The sequence below is a fragment of the Eutrigla gurnardus genome (genome assembly GCF_963514095.1).
Source record: "Eutrigla gurnardus genome assembly, chromosome: 8".
Classification (NCBI taxonomy): Eukaryota; Metazoa; Chordata; class Actinopteri; order Perciformes; family Triglidae; genus Eutrigla; species Eutrigla gurnardus.
The window spans coordinates 18,071,464-18,094,722 of NC_139922.1; the positions used below are offsets into that span (position 1 = coordinate 18,071,464).

General features: G+C 44.1%; 1 protein-coding gene across 2 annotated transcripts in view; it reads right to left on the reverse strand.

The window, feature by feature from the left end:
* Positions 1-254: 254 nt before the first annotated feature.
* The window catches only part of sema3h (sema domain, immunoglobulin domain (Ig), short basic domain, secreted, (semaphorin) 3H), a 102,954-nt gene continuing 79,949 nt past the window's right edge, over positions 255-23,259 (reverse strand). The window contains exons 9-18 of one of the 2 annotated variants that reach the window (XM_084015725.1): positions 6,879-6,948; positions 4,340-4,484; positions 4,130-4,219; positions 3,772-3,901; positions 3,564-3,652; positions 2,542-2,583; positions 1,749-1,903; positions 1,156-1,217; positions 913-1,055; positions 255-715 (exon numbers count right to left, since the gene is read on the reverse strand). In XM_084015725.1, coding sequence (XP_083871851.1) covers positions 257-715; positions 913-1,055; positions 1,156-1,217; positions 1,749-1,903; positions 2,542-2,583; positions 3,564-3,652; positions 3,772-3,901; positions 4,130-4,219; positions 4,340-4,484; positions 6,879-6,948 — 1,385 coding nt within the window. In that variant the 3' untranslated portion in view covers positions 255-256. Of the gene's footprint in view, positions 716-912; positions 1,056-1,155; positions 1,218-1,748; positions 1,907-2,541; positions 2,584-3,563; positions 3,653-3,771; positions 3,902-4,129; positions 4,220-4,339; positions 4,485-6,878; positions 6,949-23,259 lie in introns of both variants that reach the window. The other variant, XM_084015724.1, reaches the window with a different exon arrangement.

Here is a 23,259-nt window from a genome sequence, read left to right on the forward strand (position 1 = left end):
TTCAGTTTGTTTATGTGTAGCTTAGCTTAAAAGTTTATCACTATAAGGAAAGGATGCCTTTTTTGTTTGTAGATAAGTGCATGCGCATGTCATAGTCTCTGTACATACAGTATGTGTGTGTCTCAGTGTATAAGTTAAGTGTGTGTGTGTATGTGTGTGTGTGTGCACATGTGCGCATCTTAGTGTGGACATTAACATACGTGTGTGTGTGTGTGTGTATGTCACTGAAACTCCGCCCTCCCGTTCAGCGACACATTCAAGCGCTCCTCGGTGCCCTCTGCTGTGGCTTGCTCCTGCTCTTCCTCCCTGCTGCTCTTCCTCCTCCCCCGCCTCCACCTCTTCCTCCCCCATGCTTGTGCTTCTCCCCCCTCTCTTTCGGCTTGTTTGGCTCTGCCATGATGTCACCATGGCGTCGGTGGTTGCGCGGGGGGCGGTATCCTAGCGCCCGGCAGTGCTGGCCGAGGTTTCCCGGGTGAATCAGCGCCATCACATCCTCGTACCAGGGCTGGGATCCTGCGCTCTGATAGGACGAGGCGGACAAGGAAGCGAGGAGGCGATTGGCTGAGGGGCTCCAGACGGCGAGGCGAACGGTGACGGCCGTCCAGTGGTAACCGTGCTCCTCCACCTGGCAGTGGTAGACACCACCGTGAGACAACTCAGCTTGACGAATGAGGACGCCCCGCTCGATCACCACCAGCTGGTCACCTGTTACCACCTGGAGAGAGAGATCAGATGAAGGCTGCGTACTTTGTATTTAGCAGTCTGGCTAATCGCCATAAATAAATGATGAGGGGCCTGTGGACAACACAACAAAATAGAAACTTGAGAGAATAATGGACAAGTTTATCCTCCAGTAAATTAAAGCATTACAATGAAATGTATGTGTGTGTGTGTGTGTGTGTGTGTGTGTACCTGGTTTAGTTCAGGACTGTTCTCTCCAGCCTGTTTGTACCAGGTAACAGCAGCATGTCTGGATCGGGGCAGACACTCCAGGTAGGTGCTGTTGCCCTCGGCAACCATCATCGTCCTCTGCTCCGCCTCCACCTGCAACCCGGCTGAATGACATCAAAGCAAACATGTGAAAGGTTAGAAATCTGTTTTTTTGTTTCGTCATTGCTGAATGAACTAAAACGTTACAGAACATTCTCCTCTCACCTCCCTGTCGAACACACTGGGTTAGTGGATCCTCATCCTCCCCTAAGTGACGAGCATTCCTTCTGTAGGGAAAAAGACATGAAATCATAGCAAACAAAGATTGGAACCTGCTAGTCGCTCAAGAGGCTGCAATGTTCATTCCACCCAGTGATGTGAAAATATTTGACAATATGGACGTAGTTATAATAAAGTTTAATCATTTGTTCATTCAAATATTATTGGATTTTGTGAGTACAAAGTGATAATTCTGGCTGATGGTGATGATGCGGGTACTAGAGGAAAGGTCGGGGCATCACCAAAAACACATGCAAGTTTCAGGGAAGCAGGCCCATTTGTTATACTTTGTAATGGAACCAAGTGTTGGTCAAGTGGAAAAAATGCTTAAAATTTGATTAGAAAGATTTGTGTTCAGATATAATTTGAGCCACATTTCAATCTATCAACAAATGTGGTTTAAATCTGATTTGAGAAGATCAGTTCCATGTGTTATTCCAATGCTATTCAGACTTTAGTCAGAAAAAACTCAACTTGTAAGAGAAATCATAGTCATATAAGTGTTGTTTGAACGAACAGATCAAATTCGCCAACCCTACCTGCGTACAGTGGGCATGTAAGGGCTGCAGGCGTGTCCATCCCAGGTACAGTAGGGATCTCTGGCTAGGCAGCACTCGGCACAGGCCTGACCGTACAGCTCACACTGGTACAGGGCCAGCTGGGACACACCCTCCCTGGAGCCCACAAACAACCACTGCTGGAGGAGGAGGAATGGAAGGGGGGGCGACAGATAGATAGACATAGAGAGGGAGGAGAACACAATGGACAAAATTTGGAGAGAGGAGGGAAGGATGGTCGAGGAAGAGGGAAGGGGAATGTAAGGAGGAAAGACATAAAGGGAGAAGGGAAGAGGAGAATATAGTAATAAATGAAGAAGAGCCAAGAGAGAAGGATTCAGTTTACAGAGAGACGTCATTGAATCCAACCAGATAGAGATTCACTCTCTGAGTCACACATCCAACTTGCACTATAACAATGTCAGTGAGTGCATGTGGTGGTGCCTGCGTTTTAAAATCTTGATGTGTGTGAGAACAAGCTTTAGATTTTTATTCATGAAATCCAGACTATTTTAATAATAATAAGTGTTTTTCTGTGTGTGTGTGTGTGTGTGTGTGTGTGTATCATCTCTTCATTAGTGCACTGACTGAGGTAGGGTAACCATAGCAACTGGTGATGAAGCTGTCCTTGGAGATACAAAATGGAAAGATGAGTGATAAGTGTGATGCTGTGCATGTTCGTGTGTGTTTGGTATGTGTGTGTGTGTGTGTGTGTGCGTGTGCGTGTCTGAGTTTGGAAGTTTAAAATTGAGGCGGTTTCTTTCTTATATGTTACCTTTTTCTTTGAGAGTGTCATGGCTGTCACAGGTGATTTGTGCTGTGAGGAAGAGAGAAAAGAAATCCAGTTCAAATTGAGACCATCAAAAAAACTGTCGCTCTCAGACAGGCGACAGGCAGACAGATAGATAAAAGTGAAGACATATTTAATTATTTATTTAGGAAAAACGAAGGAAATTATCTGAAGCTCTTTGGGAACAGCTGAAAACCTCATTCATTGTAAAGCATTTAAAATATTTTAGAGGTCATAGTCTGGTATTCATCCATATCAGTTGAAAGGGTTTGACAAAGCACATACTTTGAAAGAGAGAGAAGAAAAAAACAAACTCAGACTTCACTCAGACAAAGAAATCTCAACCACATCAGACAAGAGTCAAAATAGAGCTTTTCTAGAATTTCAGCCACGAGTGGAATTACTATTGAGCTGAACTGTAACTATTGTGAATTGTGGTCTTTTATAGTCTGACATGATAACTAGGTGCACCTGCATGCTCTTTTGGACCAAAGCCTTTGCTACACAGTAAAATAATATACATTATACATACGTGTGTTGGTTTGTGGCAACGCACAGTATGACAGGAGGATTTGATCATGCTGTTTCCTCTGTGTTTAAAGGTCCATACCCATGTTTTTGCCAGTTGTATATTTTTACATTATTGCTGACAATTTGCATGGTCAATGTTCAGGTTGTTGATGCTATTGGTAGGAGGACCATTGAAACTATTAACGGATAGGTTATTCATCAGAACAGCATGTTTTTGGTTTCCAGTTTGAGTGCAGAACTATTTGAAAAGTCTGTGCTGCATTATCTTTTGACAATGATGTAACTGTTAGATCAAGTTTGAAGAGTCTGATATTTGATTTTCATACCACAAAGAAATAGATGGATACCAGAAAGGCAGGAAAATACATCTACAAATCTGAAACACAACAACTAAATTTGCAAACATAAGGTGAAACACCCCAAATTCCTGGTATGGAGATTGCATTGTGTTTTTGTACAGAAAGAGTTCGCTATACCTGGAAGACCTGCAGCTGCTCTAGAGTGACCTCCTGACCCTGACCGTGTTCTCTTGGCAGATGGATCGCCTTCAGCACGAGGCCTGAGTCTGCATAATTAAAAAAAATGTTTATCGCAACAACAACAAAGAACATTTGGGTTAAAACTCCAAGCATACAATCAAACATCCTCAAAAACCTTGATAAAGTCACAGCGCCAACACTCTACCTGTGCCGATGAACAGGACATCGTAGGTGCCGTCCACGGCTTCCACTCTGTCCACCAGCAGTTTGCTGAATTTGTAGTGAGCACCAACTCTGACCAGGAGGGGGCGTTCTCCCAGCGGCAGCACATTTTCCTAAAACAGTGCGAATTTTGAATTTGATATTCATGAATGCAATGTGAATGAAACATGTGATTTCTTTTTTTGTGTTTTAGTTGAAGCGCGTGTTGTAACGGTGTCCCGTTGGTGATGACTGTTGGTTAACTGTATTTCTTAAACTCACTTCGGAATTCAGACATCTCTAGAGGTAAAGTACACTGTTAAATTGGCCACTGTCTAATTAAATTAGAATATCAGCTGAACCTGCAGCAGTGGGTGAGTCCTGCTGAAGAAGATGACGTCGTCAGGATACTCTCTGGTTGAGCTGTAACTTCCATACGTGCTGCTGGGACACTGAGAGAGAGAGAAATAAAGACATAGGGAGGGAAAGAGAATAATGAATGAATATGGAAGACACTGAGATTTTGTGATGGGGTGTAATTCAATTTAAAAACAGTTGCGTGAGTAACTTACAGTCCCTGGTCGTGGGTAGGGCACCTTGCCTGTAAATTCTGCCCACTTATACTGAGGTCCCTCCTTATGTAGGAAGTTTCCCTTGAAAGCCCGAACCACATCCTCCATTCGGTAAACGCACACTGCTGAACCGTTCAGGATGTCGCTGCGGATAGACAAGAAAGAAAGCAGAGCTGTCATTCATCACAGTTAGACTCATATATAATCTTTCCATGCGTACTCCTCCAGTGTGCACGGATAAAAAACACGATCTGAGCATGTCTTTGATGACATCACTTGATGGGTTTCAATGGTCTTAAAGCAGTAAAATAAATATAGAGTGTTGTGTTGAATGTATGTACTGTATCAAGAGCTGTGAGTCATTGTGGCTTTTCAGCTTGAGCGCATCAATTCACTGAATGTGGTCCAACCCAAAGTCCGGCTGGGATGAATACGCTGGTTTCAGCACATCAGTCCCGACCACAACACATCCCATACACTGTAGTTAAGATCGTGGTTAAGATGCGCGCGAAGTGTATGTGAGTTACAGATTCCAGTTGAGTTTCATTTGAGCTGCTAGAAACAGAACAAATAGAAAGCCTGTGTTGTGATGCATCAGAATGGTTTCCTTCAGCTCAGATGCTACGTTTGGGGTCATGGATTTTAGTGCGCTCTTGGTGAATTTGTATGGAAAGGTAATTAATACAGAAAAGAAACATTTTCATCCCAAGTTTTCAAGTGTGTTTTATAGTATTTATGGATATTTCAGTTATAAGTAGATATGAACACATACACATTATTTTTTTTTATAGAAACATTATCACTGGTGTCTAAGCTAGCATGTGTGACGGGCAACAATTCAAACATGTTGAAAGAAGGAGTCCAAGAATTAAGCAGCTAAATACTTACTAGTGTCATTTCAATTGATATGTTCGATGAAATACCCAAACAAACAAAATAAACTACAAAATAAAATATGAATGAGTAAATGAATGAAAACAAGCAAACAAATCCACAAATAAATAAACACCTGCCTCTCCAAAACAGCAATTTTCAAATATATGTTCAGTTAAATTAAGAAATTATCAACTAAGAAACCAAATCATGCAAGCAAATAACAGAGGACAGATCCACAGCCTGCACTCTTGACTCCATCACAGGGGACAAAAACGTCCGTTGTGTGTGCAATCATGAGTGAACCAGAGAGAGAAGTTTCCATTCAGAGGGAATGACCTTTCTCCACCCGGGGAGTCCTGTGGTTGGGACCCCACCCTGAGTGAAGCTGTGGATTTCTGTCCGTTCCCTGCTGAGATTCCAAACACTTTCCAAAACCCAGAAACAGAGCAACTCCCTGCTCCAACATGCCAAATGTCGTCACACTTCTGCTGCTACTGTAGAGCCCTGCCGTCCGCCTGAGAAACTGGGTTATTTGCAGAGCATGTGGTAAACTCACTAAGTTGGGAGCAAAAGAGAAACTGCAGTTTGTCGGTCGCTTGCTCATTTGTTGCAGCTTTTCCTCTACCGCCCCCCACCCCTACTTCATTGCCAATGGGTGAATTGTATCTGTTCACCTGTTATCAGTCTTTCAGAGTGTCAGTCTAAATGAGAACCTCTTTTTGAGTATCAGACTTTTTTCCATCCATCCATCTGTCTGCCTCCTAATGTGAAGTTTTATGTCTTTGACTCATTGCTCTGTCCCAGAAGGAGCAGAAAAATGTCTCTCTCTTCCTCTATGTTATGACTGTCTCTTAACAACATGCGGGCAAATGACCATTTTGTAGATACTAACTGAAAGCGTATTGTCTATAAATTCTTACTAAAGCCATTTGGGTGCTGCATCACATTTTCCATGTTTTGACATGTCTTTAATAAAGGTTGTAGTTGCACAGCAACAATGCAAAATCGTCCTTTTGCAATTTGTGTCAGGTTTCTCTATTTGTGTTATTTTTCTCATAGTTTCTCGGGGTCTCAGTGAGAAACTCAAATTGAAAGAAAATTGATGGAAAGGAAAAAAAGCTTTTCTTTGCCTTTCACACACACACACACACACACACACACACACACACACACACACACACACACACACACACACACACACACACACACACACACGTGTCACTTCACGTGTCTTTAGCTATTTAGGTTTTATTTTTCCATATTGGGCGGGGTCTCCACGTGGGGTTTCTCTCCCTCCCATAGTCCTAAAACAGTCAGGTTAGGTCGATTAATAACTCATCAGTCCTGTGATAGCCTGGGGAATGAAGACAAAATGACAGTACTAAATGCTGCCACTTGGGTCCACAAAAGGGCGATGTTGAATAATGCAGCTTAACCAAGAAGCCAGATTTTATTTCATTTTGCTGTACTGTACTGTAGCACAAAACAGCGGATACATACACTGCTTCAACCTGCAGATTGCTTCACTATAAGCAATTTCTACAGGAATGAAAACTCCACCCAGATGAAATTAAAGGCATTTTTCCAAAAGAAGGATTCACAGATTTCAAAGCCCCATTTTTAATGTTACTACAGAATATTTTGGCTTTACAGAGGGACATACCTAGAGGTGGTAAACAGGCCGTAGATGAGAGGGTTCTTCTTGTCTTTCGCCTGGAGGATAAAGATGTCTTCTGGATTGAGGGAACAAGGAAAGGAGGGAGAGATCGGGAAAAGCAGGGGAGGGAGACAAAGAGGTGAAACATTAGTTAAGCCAGAGTAAAACGCATAACTCGTGGAGTCTTGAATATTGTTGCACCTGCATGTGTGTTTGACTCTCTCAGTCTGACTGTGTGACTAATAGCGTCAGGCGTGCTGGCAGCATGGCTGACTAGCTGCTTATATTGAACCTGTAGCCATTAATAACCAGCCACAGTGGGAGAGCTTAGCGCCTAGTCCGCCGCAGGAGAACAACACCTGCTGTCACACACACCAACACTACGCCTCAGTCTTCATTATCCATTTCAAACACAGCGAATCACAACATTGGATACGATTTTCTCACTCAGACTGTGGTGCCTCATGCAGCGCAATCAGGTGGAGTGGAGATTTCCGCGTTCTCCATCTGTGTCTTCAGACACTGTTGGCATTATGTACACTTAAATGGTGTCCTTGCATTTGAGAAATTACACAGACTGTCTCCTTGGCATGTTTCTATTTATATATAACATGATATATCATAGACCAAATGTCTGATCTCAACTAATTTTAAAGAGATCATGAATCTTTGCATTACAACTTGATAAATGACACCAATTAAAGCTCTATGTTCAAATTCGGCATAATAGCAACACTGGAAGGTAGGATGGAATCAATCACCTACCTGGTAAAAATAAGTTTACTCTAAAACATTGATCACACAAAGTTTTAATTGAAGGTATCCTGCAGAGTTTTTGACTACTTGACTTTTTAATTTTGGTAGACTTGGATAAACACCCAAAGTGGTGCCTGAGATATTGTGTGTAACAAATTGTTCAATAAAATCCATCCTGTAGTTCTCTGCTTGGGCTTATCACTGTAGTTCCCAAATTACAGTGGAAATGAAGTATCTCACAAATAGATGAAAATTAATGAACAGATTGAAAGGAACAAAGAAACTGATGGTAGGAGTCAGGAGATCTAAGATATCTTTCTCTCATTTACAAACGTGCTAACATACATGTTTACAACAACACTGCATGTGAGTGCAGTTTTACTGACGTAAGGCCTTTCCTTCTAGTTCAGTTGAAACAAAACTAGTCCGTAAATCCAGTCATCCTTACTAAGTAGTCAAATGGATGCCCTTTAATCACAGCACAGCTTAATGTGACATATCAGATACAAACAGTACAACTTTGAAACATTGTGATGATTTTTTGGAGCAGCATTCTTGAATTTTAAAAACATTACACTGACGGACGGTCTTGAAATGTTAATCGCATTTTCAACATTTTTGTATTTCTAGTGCTCATTTCTAGAGCTCATCGTTGTATAATTCAGTCGTCTGCTGCCACAACACAGACAAGACCTTGCTTTTTGCTGTTTATTTAAATCACAATAAATCACAGGGTTTTTTTCATTTTGCACTTTTGTCTCAGAGTTGGGAATGTTTTCATCATCATATCACAATGGTGGAGAAGACAGCCCTGTTTTTGTGTGGCAAGCTGTGATAATTTATAAATACATGACACGACTCGGCTCCGAAGGTACGGTGGGACAAACAACTTTAAATGTCTTTGAAACTCTATAAAAAGGTTTTAACCAGGAAGTACTCGGGTTGATGCTGAGATACAAACAGGAAACCTTTGCACTGACAATGGTTGAAAAAAGAATGTTCAAAACGAGGTTTGGATGTGCCCTACATGTCTCTGCCTTTATTCTCATCTCCTTGGTTCCTCTCTTCCTCTCCTTGTTTCCTACAATGAGGCAGAGATGTTATTGTGGTGACAGAGACAGTGAAGTGTATCACTGTTCCCACATTCCTGACGTTCCTGCTGCTTCAGATGGCCTCCATGGAACTACAGCCCTGCAGGAAGTCTAATTTCATCTCATCACACACACACACACACACACACACACACACACACACACAAACACACACACACACACACACACACACACACACACACACACACACAGAGTGAAAGAATCAGGAGCACACATTCATCAATCAAACCGAAATAAAAGAATGTATGGCCACATGCATGCACCCACACACACCAAACTGCAGGGACCAGCGCACATAATCAAACACATGCTGATACTGTATAGAATGTATAGACACACACACACACATCAGCCCCTTGGGGAGAGAAATATAGGCAGTCTGCAGTCTACACGTTGCTCACTCCTTAATTATGTTTTTTTTTTGCAGTCTTATTTGTTCATTCATCTCTTTCTTTACTTCAGTTGCTGTCCTCCATATTTTACTCATATTTATGCTGTATATCATCCCTCCATTTTCGAGGGGTAATTTTCTTTCCTGTCCCCCTCTTCAACTTTCATGAAAAAAAAAGTTTCTTTTTTTTTTGCTTCTTCCAGTTGTCTTAAAGGTTTAATTTATAGCAGGCTTGATTTATTACTCCAGATGATATATAAGGCCTTTGGTAAAGGCTTTCATCCAAAGCACCTCAAGGTTGTTTTTTTTTTTTCGAGGAAGGGATGAGTCAGAGTCAAAAGAAGGGCATCAGAAGATTTACATCTAAGCCTTCAGAGCTGAGTTTTATAGCCACACGGGCAGCCTGATGAATGCCATTACTGTACAGATGAAATACAGACTCTCTTTAAACCTGATGGGAACATGTTTACCGGGTGATTGAATTGCCCTGATAGACCAAAAATACCCATAAAATCAATTTGTAAGTGTACCCAAATATGCACTCAAACTCTCATCAAGCAAATCGACTACAGAGGTGGTCAAAGCCATATTTGGCTACACTGACAACAACGTGTTGATGCAGTTTGTCTGCAGGACACATGTTTGAGTTGTTGAATGGAAAATAAACCTTTGTGTGTAGAACAGGGAAACAAGAAAAGAAGTTGCAGCCAGTTTAGCGGATACTTGTTACAGTAAACTGCGACCTTAGTTCCCATAAGGATTTCAGCCGAATAGTGTTTGCTTTTAAAGTAAGTACGTAAGTAAGTAAGTAAATAAGTCAGTAAGTAAGTAAGTAAGAGTTAATTTCCCAGAAGTGTATGACAGCCAAGCGAGTCTTGATTTGGTAAATTGCAGGTCACACACAATGAGACAAAACTATTAATTCAACCATTCTAGTGGGAATTGTATAAATATGTTGATACAATTAAGATGTAATGTATAATGTTATACATTAAGTTTTAATGTATACTCCAGAACATAGAACACAAACATTACTCAAAGTATATTGAAATTAGTCTTTCCCAGGGCGGCCCCCTATATGGTTGACATATTGAGTTGAGAAGCTCCTGAGTCTAATTACATTGGGTCAGTTGAAGCGCTCTTTTTTCGCAGCACCATTGTAAACAGAGCAAGGCAGAAAAAAACTTGTCAGGCTATAAACATTTACAAAGTAAAATAACTTGACTACAAAACCAGAGAGAGGCGATGGACATAGAGTTACACAGAATACTGCAACTTGTTTCTGTTGCTGCTCCAATGTTCTCAGTTCCTGAGCTGACTGTTAATGAAATAGTGTAGTGTGGAGTAAGGGTGTCAATTGATTATAAAAGATGTCTACAGATAAGAAAAAGCATGAAGCACAAGTACATGACACAAGTACATGACACAGCGTTAGCATAACCTACCTCCGATCCTCCTCCCCAGCATGTCTGGGTGAGTGACTCTAATACACACAAATGAGGTGCAAATTCGCTTGGAGTGAACACACCTTCAGTAGCACTAGGTGAAAAGTTAAGGGATCACCAAAATTGTTACAATTAATCTTGAGGGGGCATTAATGTATATGTACCATATTTCATGGCCATCAGTTAGCTGTTGAAATATTTCAGTCTGGAACAAAGTGGACCGACCAACCAATCAGCAGACAGACACGGCGCTAGCATGGCTAAAAATACTCCACAAATCAAGACCTTTACTTCACTTGCTGGCAAGGGAAAGAGAAATCGAAAATCCCATATATACAGTATAACGAGGTGTTTTAAAGCTAGGTAGAAAGGAGGCCACATAGCATGTAAAAGCAAATATAGTCACTATTGAAAAAGTACTTTCTAAACTCAATACAAACTTTGGTAAAGCCTGCAGGGAAATACTCTGAATCCCTGCCTTCTGCTTGAAAGTTAGTCTCTTCCTTCACATCAGTGTGCATTCAACTTCACATGAAAACAAACTTAAACTTTGGAAGACGCAGCGAGAACAGCATTTTCCTTTTTTAGACTCAAGAACAAGATGTCTCAGTTATTTACAGCTCAGCTTGGCAAAAGTTGAATCTTATCTCTCTGTGACAAGTTTAAATCACGCCTGATTTAGTACGGCTCCACCACGCTTCTACAGTTTGATTTATTAAACTGTCGTGATGTTAATGTCATTCATCTTCAACAGGGGAGGGACAAAACAAAACACGCTCATCACAAACACTGAATGTAGAAATATAAGGCACATTTGCTTCTGTCTGCACGGTTATCTGACAGGTGAAAATTTGATAATTTTACAAGTTGAAGGAAGGTAGGATTGCACATAAACAACATTTTATGGTGTGGCAGTAACAGGAAACATCTTCATGCCGTCTACTTTTACCTCCTTTTAACCACATTTCCTTTCTCTTTCACTATCAGACAGCTGGCCACCATCTAATAAATCTTAACAGTGAGTCCCTAACTCCGCGCTGCTTTTCTTCCTCTGAATCTTCTCACCTTTCCTTTCTGTCTCTTTATCTTTTCATCAGGTACTCATCCCTCACCCCCTTTCTGCTCAAATCCACCTGGACTTCCCAGGATCACTCTGTGTGCCTCTCACTCTCTTTGTTTCTCACTTTCGCCATCCCCCCAATCTCCCTCCCTACCGCTATCTCTCCATCCCTCGATCTCCTCATCCATCTGTCTGTCTGGCCTATTTTCTCTGGAGGATTGTTCTTGTGTCTTCTTCTCTAAACAAAAAGTGTCTGTGTTTGCCTGAGGGAAGATAGTCTTGTCTAGCCCGTAGACCTGCGGCCTCAGCCCCTATCTTCCTCCTCCTCATAATTGTGTGGCCATAGCCCCCCCCAGGGCAACACCCCTATCGTCCTCATTTTTCTGCTGCTCCCTCCTCCCCCTCCCAGTCTCCCTGAGTACCAACATCCACCTCCTCCCTCTTCCTCCTTGTCATCTTTCTGACCACACTCCCTGTCTTTATTTCCCCCATGCCATTTTACAATAATTTGCCAATAATAACCCTGCCTCCATCTTGTCTGGTTCTTTTACCCCTTAGCTATTGGCCCTATTCCTTCTGTCACTGCACCTATTTTCTCTCTGACACACTTTCCACCCTCCAGCCACTGCTGTTATCCCCACCCTAATGTCTTTCTCAATTTCATCATTGATGTCTAGACTGATGTATCCATTTGGAAGATGCTGGGAATCCAGCCATCTAGAATTATTATGGCTAAGCCAATCATTTATATGAAGTATGTTAAGACTTCAAAATCCCATAATATGTTTTAATTGTAAAATGTGTTATGTCCTTTGAGGAAAAATCCCTTTTGTCTGGGTTGTAATATTTTTGCTATTTAAACCTTGCCTTATCTCTGATTCTTCCCTCTGGTTTCTTCCTCACTCCTTCTCTTCTTCCTATCTATTTTTTTTACTTCACCCTCCTTGGTAACATCACCACTTAAACATTTTCTACACCATACGGAGATGTTTGAAAACGTACTTTGTTTACTCCCCCTCATCCGGATTTCTGCGCTAATGAGCTATCTTATTCCCCAAATATTGTGAAAATGTGACTTCCCTTGTACAACTTTCAGGCCACTGACTAAGGGGAATAGAATAAATGTACAGACACTTTCTGCATGTGCTACTACAATTTTCACTTCAGACAGCTTAAAAAATCTTGACATACTAGCAATATTTCAAATGTTCTTTTAAACATCCTTCTTTTGTCCAGAGATCCTCTCCCCATCCTTTCTTTATCATCCAGCTTATCCGATTTCTTCACTTTTCCTGTCCTGAAACCAAATGTATTTCCAGTCCTCTTACCTCTCTCTCTCCCTTGTCCAGAGTTAGAGCAATAACACTTTGATAACAGTTTCTACTCTTCTCCTCATACTATATCCACTGCCTCTATTTCCTTGTCCTATGTCCTTGTCTCCTCCTCCATCCCCTCCTTCTTTCTTCTCTTATCTGTTCAACACCTTCCTGTAACTTCTACCCTCTTCCTACTTGTCCCTCTTCATCTTTTCTCTCTCACTTTCTTTCTTAGCCCTCCTCCTCCTGGTGCGAGCAGCTCTCCTCCTTTTCTCCCCCTCTATCTTTCTCCTTCTGATCAACTGGGCTTCCATTCAAGTACTTTCACGCAAGCTATGATGGAGTAGAAGAGCTGAATGGAGGTGTCACAACATGATTCATTTTGTCATTATCACAAAAAAATGTTTTTCACAACCAATTTAAACAGAAAGTGTTTATGTTGATGAGGTAATTAAGCGGGACATAGGGGAATGCATTTGTCAGGTTAATCAGGCAGGAATGGGAGTCCTGGTAGCTCGTAATACATCCACTCTCTTTTTTTAGTCTAGCTCTATTATCCAATAAAGACAAACTGCCTAAGAAGACATCATCAACAAAAAGACAGATGTTTGTAAAACTGCTCAAACATGGCTTTGGATGAGTGAATGTCAATATTATGGGGAACCAACTCACTGCATCTTGGCACCCCATTTTTTTTTCTATGTTGAAGCACACTGTGATGGGTTTATTTGTTTAGCATCGCAGACACATTTAAGTTATATTTATATCAGTATTTACAAAGTAATCTACTGCTGTATTTAAACCCAAATAGTCTGAGGGTAAACATAGCTACTGTCTAATGGTCTCTCCACCCTTCCTTCACCCCCACTGCTCCTTCTTTTCATATAAAATCTTTGGATTTATTAAAAAAATTATTTCTCTCTGGCCTCTGCAGATCTCACTGAGTGAGGCAAAGTTTATAGTTCTCAGTTTGTTAATTTTCCCTCCCTCCATTTGTCAAATTGATCCTTTCAGTTAAAAACATACATAATTATTTTCCCCTTCCCGTCCCGAACCAATCTTTTAAATCAGATGTAACACTCATCCCTGACGTCCTTCTAAACATAAATACTCGTTCTTTTGCTAAACTTTCCTCTTTGCTCCTCTCCCTCCTGTTTTCCTTCCAGCATTAGCGGGTGATGATGTAGTGACAACGATATGGGTGCTGTCTTACGCCTGGAACATACAATCTCTCACATAGACAAAATTACTTCAATGTCTCGAGTGCCAGAACAGAGTCCGGCCACAGACGTCTGTCTATCTCCAGCTTGAAAAATCACATAGCAAAGGCCTATACTACGAAGCGAACTCAACATACCCAGGGTATCTTCGACTTATCCAGCTTAAGTAACCCTAACAAAGGCAATCAGAGATAAGTGGTCACACAAAGCTGGTTATCAACTCAGTAAATCAACCCAGGGTTTCCCTTTGCAGCTATGAGCACGTGCACATGACAGAGGCGGGGTTTGCAGCATTTGACCAATCACAAACATGGATGGGTCTACGGGCAGCAGAGCGGAATATATCACGTACGAGGAGCAAACCATAATCTTACAGAAATACAAATAAGTTAAACGTATAGTACAGGCAAAAGGCAACAATTTCATCTGCCAAATGCAGGAAGAACAGCTGGCAAAAACTCGCCAACCCTAACCCTCCTAAACCAGGGATTGTGGGTTCAAGTCCCATCTGGGGTGGATGATAGCAGAGTGGCGCAGCGGAAGCGTGCTGGGCCCATAACCCAGAGGTCGATGGATCGAAACCATCCTCTGCTAGCAAGATTTTAACGTCACCAAATAGTGTTGTCCAACGCTTGAATTAAACCAGCATTTCGAGTAACTCTGAACGGGTCAACAGATATATATCCATAAACAAGTTCTGAGACCTTCTAGGTGCTTTGCCTTACCAAGGTTTTTCCCTCCTTTTAGTGATTCCAGAATCACAAAGGTCTAATGACCATCTCTCCTGACCTTGCACACGCTTACACGTGAGCATATGTCCACCTACAAAGACCAGTTCTAGCTGGCACGTTTCTTTGTAGTTGAATTGTTCATCCATACAACAGGACAGGGTGCATCATGTGAAGCCCCAGTGGCCTAATGGACAAGGCACTGGCCTCCTAAGCCAGGGATTGTGGGTTCAAGTCCCATCTGGGGTGGATGATAGCAGAGTGGCGCAGCGGAAGCGTGCTGGGCCCATAACCCAGAGGTCGATGGATCGAAACCATCCTCTGCTAGCAGGATTTTACCGTCACCAAAAAGGGTTGTCCAACGCTGACAAACTGATATGGATTAAACCAGCATTTCAAGTCACTCTGATTGGGTCAACAGAGTTATCAATAAACAAGCTCTGAGACCGTTAAGTGGCCTTGCCCTCTTTTTTCCCTCCTTTTTGTGATACCAGCATCACAAAGGTCTAATGACCATCTCTCCTGACCTTGCACACGCTTACACGTGAGCATATGTCCACCTACAAAGACCAGTGCTAGCTGGCACGTTTCTTTGTAGTTGAATTGTTCATCCATACAACAGGACAGGGTGCATCATGTGAAGCCCCAGTGGCCTAATGGATAAGGCACTGGCCTCCTAAGCCAGGGATTGTGGGTTCAAATCCCATCTGGGATGGATGATAGCAGAGTGGCGCAGCGGAAGCGTGCTGGGCCCATAACCCAGAGGTCGATGGATCGAAACCATCCTCTGCTAGCAGGATTTTACCGTCACCAAAAAGGGTTGTCCAACGCTGACACACTGATATGGATTATACCAGCATTTCGAGTCACTCTGATTGGGTGAACAGAGTTATCCATAAACAAGTTCTGAGACCTTCAAGGTTCTTTGCCTTACCTAGGTATTTCCCTCCTTTTAGTGATACCAGAATCACAAAGGTCTAATGACCATCTCTCCTGACCTTGCACACGCTTACACGTGAGCATATGTCCACCTACAAAGACCAGTGCGAGCCGGCACGTTTCTTTGTAGTTGAATTGTTCATCCATACAACAGGACAGGGTGCATAATGTGAAGCCCCAGTGGCCTAATGGATAAGGCACTGGCCTCCTAAGCCAGGGATTGTGGGTTCAAGTCCCATCTGGGGTGGATGATAGCAGAGTGGCGCAGCGGAAGCGTGCTGGGCCCATAACCCAGAGGTCGATGGATCGAAACCATCCTCTGCTAGCAGGATTTTACCGTCACCAAAAAGGGTTGTCCAACGCTGACACACTGATATGGATTATACCAGCATTTCGAGTCACTCTGATTGGGTCAACAGAGTTATCCATAAACAAGTTCTGAGACCTTCAAGGTTCTTTGCCTTACCTAGGTATTTCCCTCCTTTTAGTGATACCAGAATCACAAAGGTCTAATGACCATCTCTCCTGACCTTGCACACGCTTACACGTGAGCATATGTCCACCTACAAAGACCAGTGCGAGCCGGCACGTTTCTTTGTAGTTGAATTGTTCATCCATACAACAGGACAGGGTGCATAATGTGAAGCCCCAGTGGCCTAATGGATAAGGCACTGGCCTCCTAAGCCAGGGATTGTGGGTTCAAGTCCCATCTGGGGTGGATGATAGCAGAGTGGCGCAGCGGAAGCGTGCTGGGCCCATAACCCAGAGGTCGATGGATCGAAACCATCCTCTTCTAGCAGGATTTTACCGTCACCAAAAAGGGTTGTCCATCGCTGACACACTGATATGGATTAAACCAGCATTTCGAGTCACTCTGAATGGGTCAACAGATATATCCATACACAAGTAATGACACGTTCTAGGTTCTTTGCCTTTCCTAGGTTTTTCCCTCCTTTTAGTGATTCCAGAATCACAAAGGTCTAATGACCATCTCTCCTGACCTTGCACACGCTTACACGTGAGCATATGTCCACCTACAAAGACCAGTGCTAGCGGGCACGTTTCTTTGTAGTTGAATTGTTCATCCATACAACAGGACAGGGTGCATGATGTGAAGCCCCAGTGGCCTAATGGATAAGGCACTGGCCTCCTAAGCCAGGGATTGTGGGTTCAAGTCCCATCTGGGGTGGATGATAGCAGAGTGGCGCAGCGGAAGCGTGCTGGGCCCATAACCCAGAGGTCGATGGATCGAAACCATCCTCTGCTAGCAGGATTGTACTGTCACCAAAAAGTGTTGTCCAACACTGACAAAGTGATATGGATTAAACCAGCATTTCAAGTCACTCTGATTGGGTCAACAGAGTTATCAATAAACAAGTTCTGAGACCGTTAAGTTGCCTTGCCCTCCTTTTTGTGATACCAGCATCACAAAGGTCTAATGACCATCTCTCCTGACCTTGCACACGCATACACGTGAGCATATGTCCACCTACAAAGACCAGTGCTAGCGGGCACGTTTCTTTGTAGTTGAATTGTTCATCCATACAACAGGACAGGGTGCATGATGTGAAGCCCCAGTGGCCTAATGGATAAGGCACTGGCCTCCTAAGCCAGGGATTGTGGGTTCAAGTCCCATCTGGGGTGGATGATAGCAGAGTGGCGCAGCGGAAGCGTGCTGGGCCCATAACCCAGAGGTCGATGGATCGAAACCATCCTCTGCTAGCAGGATTGTACTGTCACCAAAAAGTGTTGTCCAACACTGACAAAGTGATATGGATTAAACCAGCATTTCAAGTCACTCTGATTGGGTCAACAGAGTTATCAATAAACAAGTTCTGAGACCGTTAAGGTGCCTTGCCCTCGTTTTTCCCTCCTTTTCGTGATACCAGCATCAAAAAGGTCTAATGACCATCTCTCCTGACCTTGCACACGCTTACACGTGAGCATATGTCCACCTACAAAGACCAGTGCGAGCCGGCACGTTTCTTTGTAGTTGAATTGTTCATCCATTCAACAGGACAGGGTGCATAATGTGAAGCCCCAGTGGCCTAATGGATAAGGCACTGGCCTCCTAAGCCAGGGATTGTGGGTTCAAGTCCCATCTGGGGTGGATGATAGCAGAGTGGCGCAGCGGAAGCGTGCTGGGCCCATAACCCAGAGGTCGATGGATCGAAACCATCCTCTGCTAGCTGGGTTTTACCATCACCAAAAAGGGTTGTCCAACGCTGACACACTGAGATGCATTAAACCACCATTTCGAGTAACTCTGAATGGGTCAACAGATATATCCATACACAAGTAATGACACGTTCTAGGTTCTTTGCCTTTCCTAGGTTTTTCCCTCCTTTTAGTGATTCCAGAATCACAAAGGTCTAATGACCATCTCTCCTGACCTTGCACACGCTTACACGTGAGCATATGTCCACCTACAAAGACCAGTGCGAGCTGGAAAGTTTCTTTGTAGTTGAATTGTTCATCCATACAACAGGACAGGGTGCATAATGTGAACCCCCAGTGGCCTAATGGATAAGGCACTGGCCTCCTAAGCCAGGGATTGTGGGTTCAAGTCCCATCTGGGGTGGATGATAGCAGAGTGGCGCAGCGGAAGCGCGCTGGGCCCATAACCCAGAGGTCGATGGATCGAAACCATCCTCTGCTAGCAGGATTTTACCGTCACCAAATAGTGTTGTCCAACGCTTGAATTAAACCAGCATTTCGAGTAACTCTGAACGGGTCAACAGATATATATCCATAAACAAGTTCTGAGACCTTCTAGGTGCTTTGCCTTACCAAGGTTTTTCCCTCCTTTTAGTGATTCCAGAATCACAAAGGTCTAATGACCATCTCTCCTGACCTTGCACACGCTTACACGTGAGCATATGTCCACCTACAAAGACCAGTTCTAGCTGGCACGTTTCTTTGTAGTTGAATTGTTCATCCATACAACAGGACAGGGTGCATCATGTGAAGCCCCAGTGGCCTAATGGATAAGGCACTGGCCTCCTAAGCCAGGGATTGTGGGTTCAAGTCCCATCTGGGGTGGATGATAGCAGAGTGGCGCAGCGGAAGCGTGCTGGGCCCATAACCCAGAGGTCGATGGATCGAAACCATCCTCTGCTAGCAGGATTTTACCGTCACCAAAAAGGGTTGTCCAACGCTGACAAACTGATATGGATTAAACCAGCATTTCAAGTCACTCTGATTGGGTCAACAGAGTTATCAATAAACAAGTTCTGAGACCGTTAAGTTGCCTTGCCCTCTTTTTTCCCTCCTTTTTGTGATACCAGCATCACAAAGGTCTAATGACCATCTCTCCTGACCTTGCACACGCTTACACGTGAGCATATGTCCACCTATAAAGACCAGTGCTAGCTGGCACGTTTCTTTGTAGTTGAATTGTTCATCCATACAACAGGACAGGGTGCATCATGTGAAGCCCCAGTGGCCTAATGGATAAGGCACTGGCCTCCTAAGCCAGGGATTGTGGGTTCAAGTCCCATCTGGGGTGGATGATAGCAGAGTGGCGCAGCGGAAGCGTGCTGGGCCCATAACCCAGAGGTCGATGGATCGAAACCATCCTCTGCTAGCAGGATTTTACCGTCACCAAAAAGGGTTGTCCAACGCTGACAAACTGATATGGATTAAACCAGCATTTCAAGTCACTCTGATTGGGTCAACAGAGTTATCAATAAACAAGTTCTGAGACCGTTAAGTTGCCTTGCCCTCTTTTTTCCCTCCTTTTTGTGATACCAGCATCACAAAGGTCTAATGACCATCTCTCCTGACCTTGCACACGCTTACACGTGAGCATATGTCCACCTATAAAGACCAGTGCTAGCTGGCACGTTTCTTTGTAGTTGAATTGTTCATCCATACAACAGGACAGGGTGCATCATGTGAAGCCCCAGTGGCCTAATGGATAAGGCACTGGCCTCCTAAGCCAGGGATTGTGGGTTCAAATCCCATCTGGGATGGATGATAGCAGAGTGGCGCAGCGGAAGCGTGCTGGGCCCATAACCCAGAGGTCGATGGATCGAAACCATCCTCTGCTAGCAGGATTTTACCGTCACCAAAAAGGGTTGTCCAACGCTGACACACTGATATGGATTATACCAGCATTTCGAGTCACTCTGATTGGGTCAACAGAGTTATCCATAAACAAGTTCTGAGACCTTCGAGGTTCTTTGCCTTACCTAGGTATTTCCCTCCTTTTAGTGATACCAGAATCACAAAGGTCTAATGACCATCTCTCCTGACCTTGCACACGCTTACACGTGAGCATATGTCCACCTACAAAGACCAGTGCGAGCCGGCACGTTTCTTTGTAGTTGAATTGTTCATCCATACAACAGGACAGGGTGCATAATGTGAAGCCCCAGTGGCCTAATGGATAAGGCACTGGCCTCCTAAGCCAGGGATTGTGGGTTCAAGTCCCATCTGGGGTGGATGATAGTAGAGTGGCGCAGCGTAAGTGTGCTGGGCCCATAACCCAGAGGTCGATGGATCGAAACCATCCTCTGCTAGCAGGATTGTACTGTCACCAAAAAGTGTTGTCCAACACTGACAAACTGATATGGATTAAACCAGCATTTCAAGTCACTCTGATTGGGTCAACAGAGCTATCAATAAACAAGTTCTGAGACCGTTAAGGCGCCTTGCCCTCATTTTTCCCTCCTTTTTGTGATACCAGAATCACAAAGGTCTAATGACCATCTCTCCTGACCTTGCACACGCTTACACGTGAGCATATGTCCACCTACAAAGACCAGTTCTAGCTGGCACGTTTCTTTGTAGTTGAATTGTTCATCCATACAACAGGACAGGGTGCATCATGTGAAGCCCCAGTGGCCTAATGGATAAGGCACTGGCCTCCTAAGCCAGGGATTGTGGGTTCAAGTCCCATCTGGGGTGGATGATAGCAGAGTGGCGCAGCGGAAGCGTGCTGGGCCCATAACCCAGAGGTCGATGGATCGAAACCATCCTCTGCTAGCAGGATTGTACTGTCACCAAAAAGTGTTGTCCAACACTGACAAACTGATATGGATTAAACCAGCATTTCAAGTCACTCTGATTGGGTCAACAGAGTTATCAATAAACAAGTTCTGAGACCGTTAAGGTGCCTTGCCCTCGTTTTTCCCTCCTTTTTGTGATACCAGCATCACAAAGGTCTAATGACCATCTCTCCTGACCTTGCACACGCATACACGTGAGCATATGTCCACCTACAAAGACCAGTGCTAGCGGGCACGTTTCTTTGTAGTTGAATTGTTCATCCATACAACAGGAAGGGTGCATGATGTGAAGCCCCAGTGGCCTAATGGATAAGGCACTGGCCTCCTAAGCCAGGGATTGTGGGTTCAAGTCCCATCTGGGGTGGATGATAGCAGAGTGGCGCAGCGGAAGCGTGCTGCGCCCATAACCCAGAGGTCGATGGATCGAAACCATCCTCTGCTAGCTGGATTTTACCATCACCAAAAAGGGTTGTCCAACGCTGACACACTGAGATGCATTAAACCACCATTTCGAGTAACTCTGAATGGGTCAACAGATATATCCATACACAAGTAATGACACGTTCTAGGTTCTTTGCCTTTCCTAGGTTTTTCCCTCCTTTTAGTGATTCCAGAATCACAAAGGTCTAATGACCATCTCTCCTGACCTTGCACACGCTTACACGTGAGCATATGTCCACCTACAAAGACCAGTGCTAGCTGGAAAGTTTCTTTGTAGTTGAATTGTTCATCCATACAACAGGACAGGGTGCATAATGTGAAGCCCCAGTGGCCTAATGGATAAGGCACTGGCCTCCTAAGCCAGGGATTGTGGGTTCAAGTCCCATCTGGGGTGGATGATAGCAGAGTGGCGCAGCGGAAGCGTGCTGGGCCCATAACCCAGAGGTCGATGGATCAAAACCATCCTCTGCTAGCAGGATTTTACCGTCACCAAAAAGGGTTGTCCAGCGCTGACACACTGATATGGATTAAACCAGCATTTCGAGTCACTCTGATTGGGTCAACAGAGTTATCCATAAACAAGTTCTGAGACCTTCGAGGTTCTTTGCCTTACCTAGGTTTTTCCCTCCTTTTAGTGATACCAGCATCACAAAGGTCTAATGACCATCTCTCCTGACCTTGCACACGCATACACGTGAGCATATGTCCACCTACAAAGACCAGTGCTAGCGGGCACGTTTCTTTGTAGTTGAATTGTTCATCCATACAACAGGACAGGGTGCATAATGTGAAGCCCCAGTGGCCTAATGGATAAGGCACTGGCCTCCTAAGCCAGGGATTGTGGGTTCAAGTCCCATTTGGGGTGGATGATAGCAGAGTGGCGCAGCGGAAGCGTGCTGGGCCCATAACCCAGAGGTCGATGGATCGAAACCATCCTCTGCTAGCAGGATTTTACCGTCACCAAAAAGGGTTGTCCAGCGCTGACACACTGATATGGATTAAACCAGCATTTCGAGTCACTCTGATTGGGTCAACAGAGTTATCCATAAACAAGTTCTGAGACCTTCGAGGTTCTTTGCCTTACCTAGGTTTTTCCCTCCTTTCAGTGATACCAGCATCACAAAGGTCTAATGACCATCTCTCCTGACCTTGCACACGCTTACACGTGAGCATATGTCCACCTACAAAGACCAGTGCGAGCCGGCACGTTTCTTTGTAGTTGAATTGTTCATCCATACAACAGGACAGGGTGCATGATGTGAAGCCCCAGTGGCCTAATGGATAAGGCACTGGCCTCCTAAGCCAGGGATTGTGGGTTCAAGTCCCATCTGGGGTGGATGATAGCAGAGTGGCGCAGCGGAAGCGTGCTGGGCCCATAACCCAGAGGTCGATGGATCGAAACCATCCTCTGCTAGCAGGATTGTACTGTCACCAAAAAGTGTTGTCCAACACTGACAAACTGATATGGATTAAACCAGCATTTCAAGTCACTCTGATTGGGTCAACAGAGTTATCAATAAACAAGTTCTGAGACCATTAAGGTGCCTTGCCCTCGTTTTTCCCTCCTTTTAGTGATTCCAGAATCACAAAGGTCTAATGACCATCTCTCCTGACCTTGCACACGCTTACACGTGAGCATATGTCCACCTACAAAGACCAGTGCTAGCTGGAAAGTTTCTTTGTAGTTGAATTGTTCATCCATACAACAGGACAGGGTGCATAATGTGAAGCCCCAGTGGCCTAATGGATAAGGCACTGGCCTCCTAAGCCAGGGATTGTGGGTTCAAGTCCCGTCTTGGGTGGATGATAGCAGAGTGGCGCAGCGGAAGCGTGCTGGGCCCATAACCCAGAGGTCGATGGATCGAAACCATCCTCTGCTAGCAGGATTTTACCGTCACCAAAAAGGGTTGTCCAACGCTGACACACTGATATGGATTATACCAGCATTTTGAGTCACTCTGATTGGG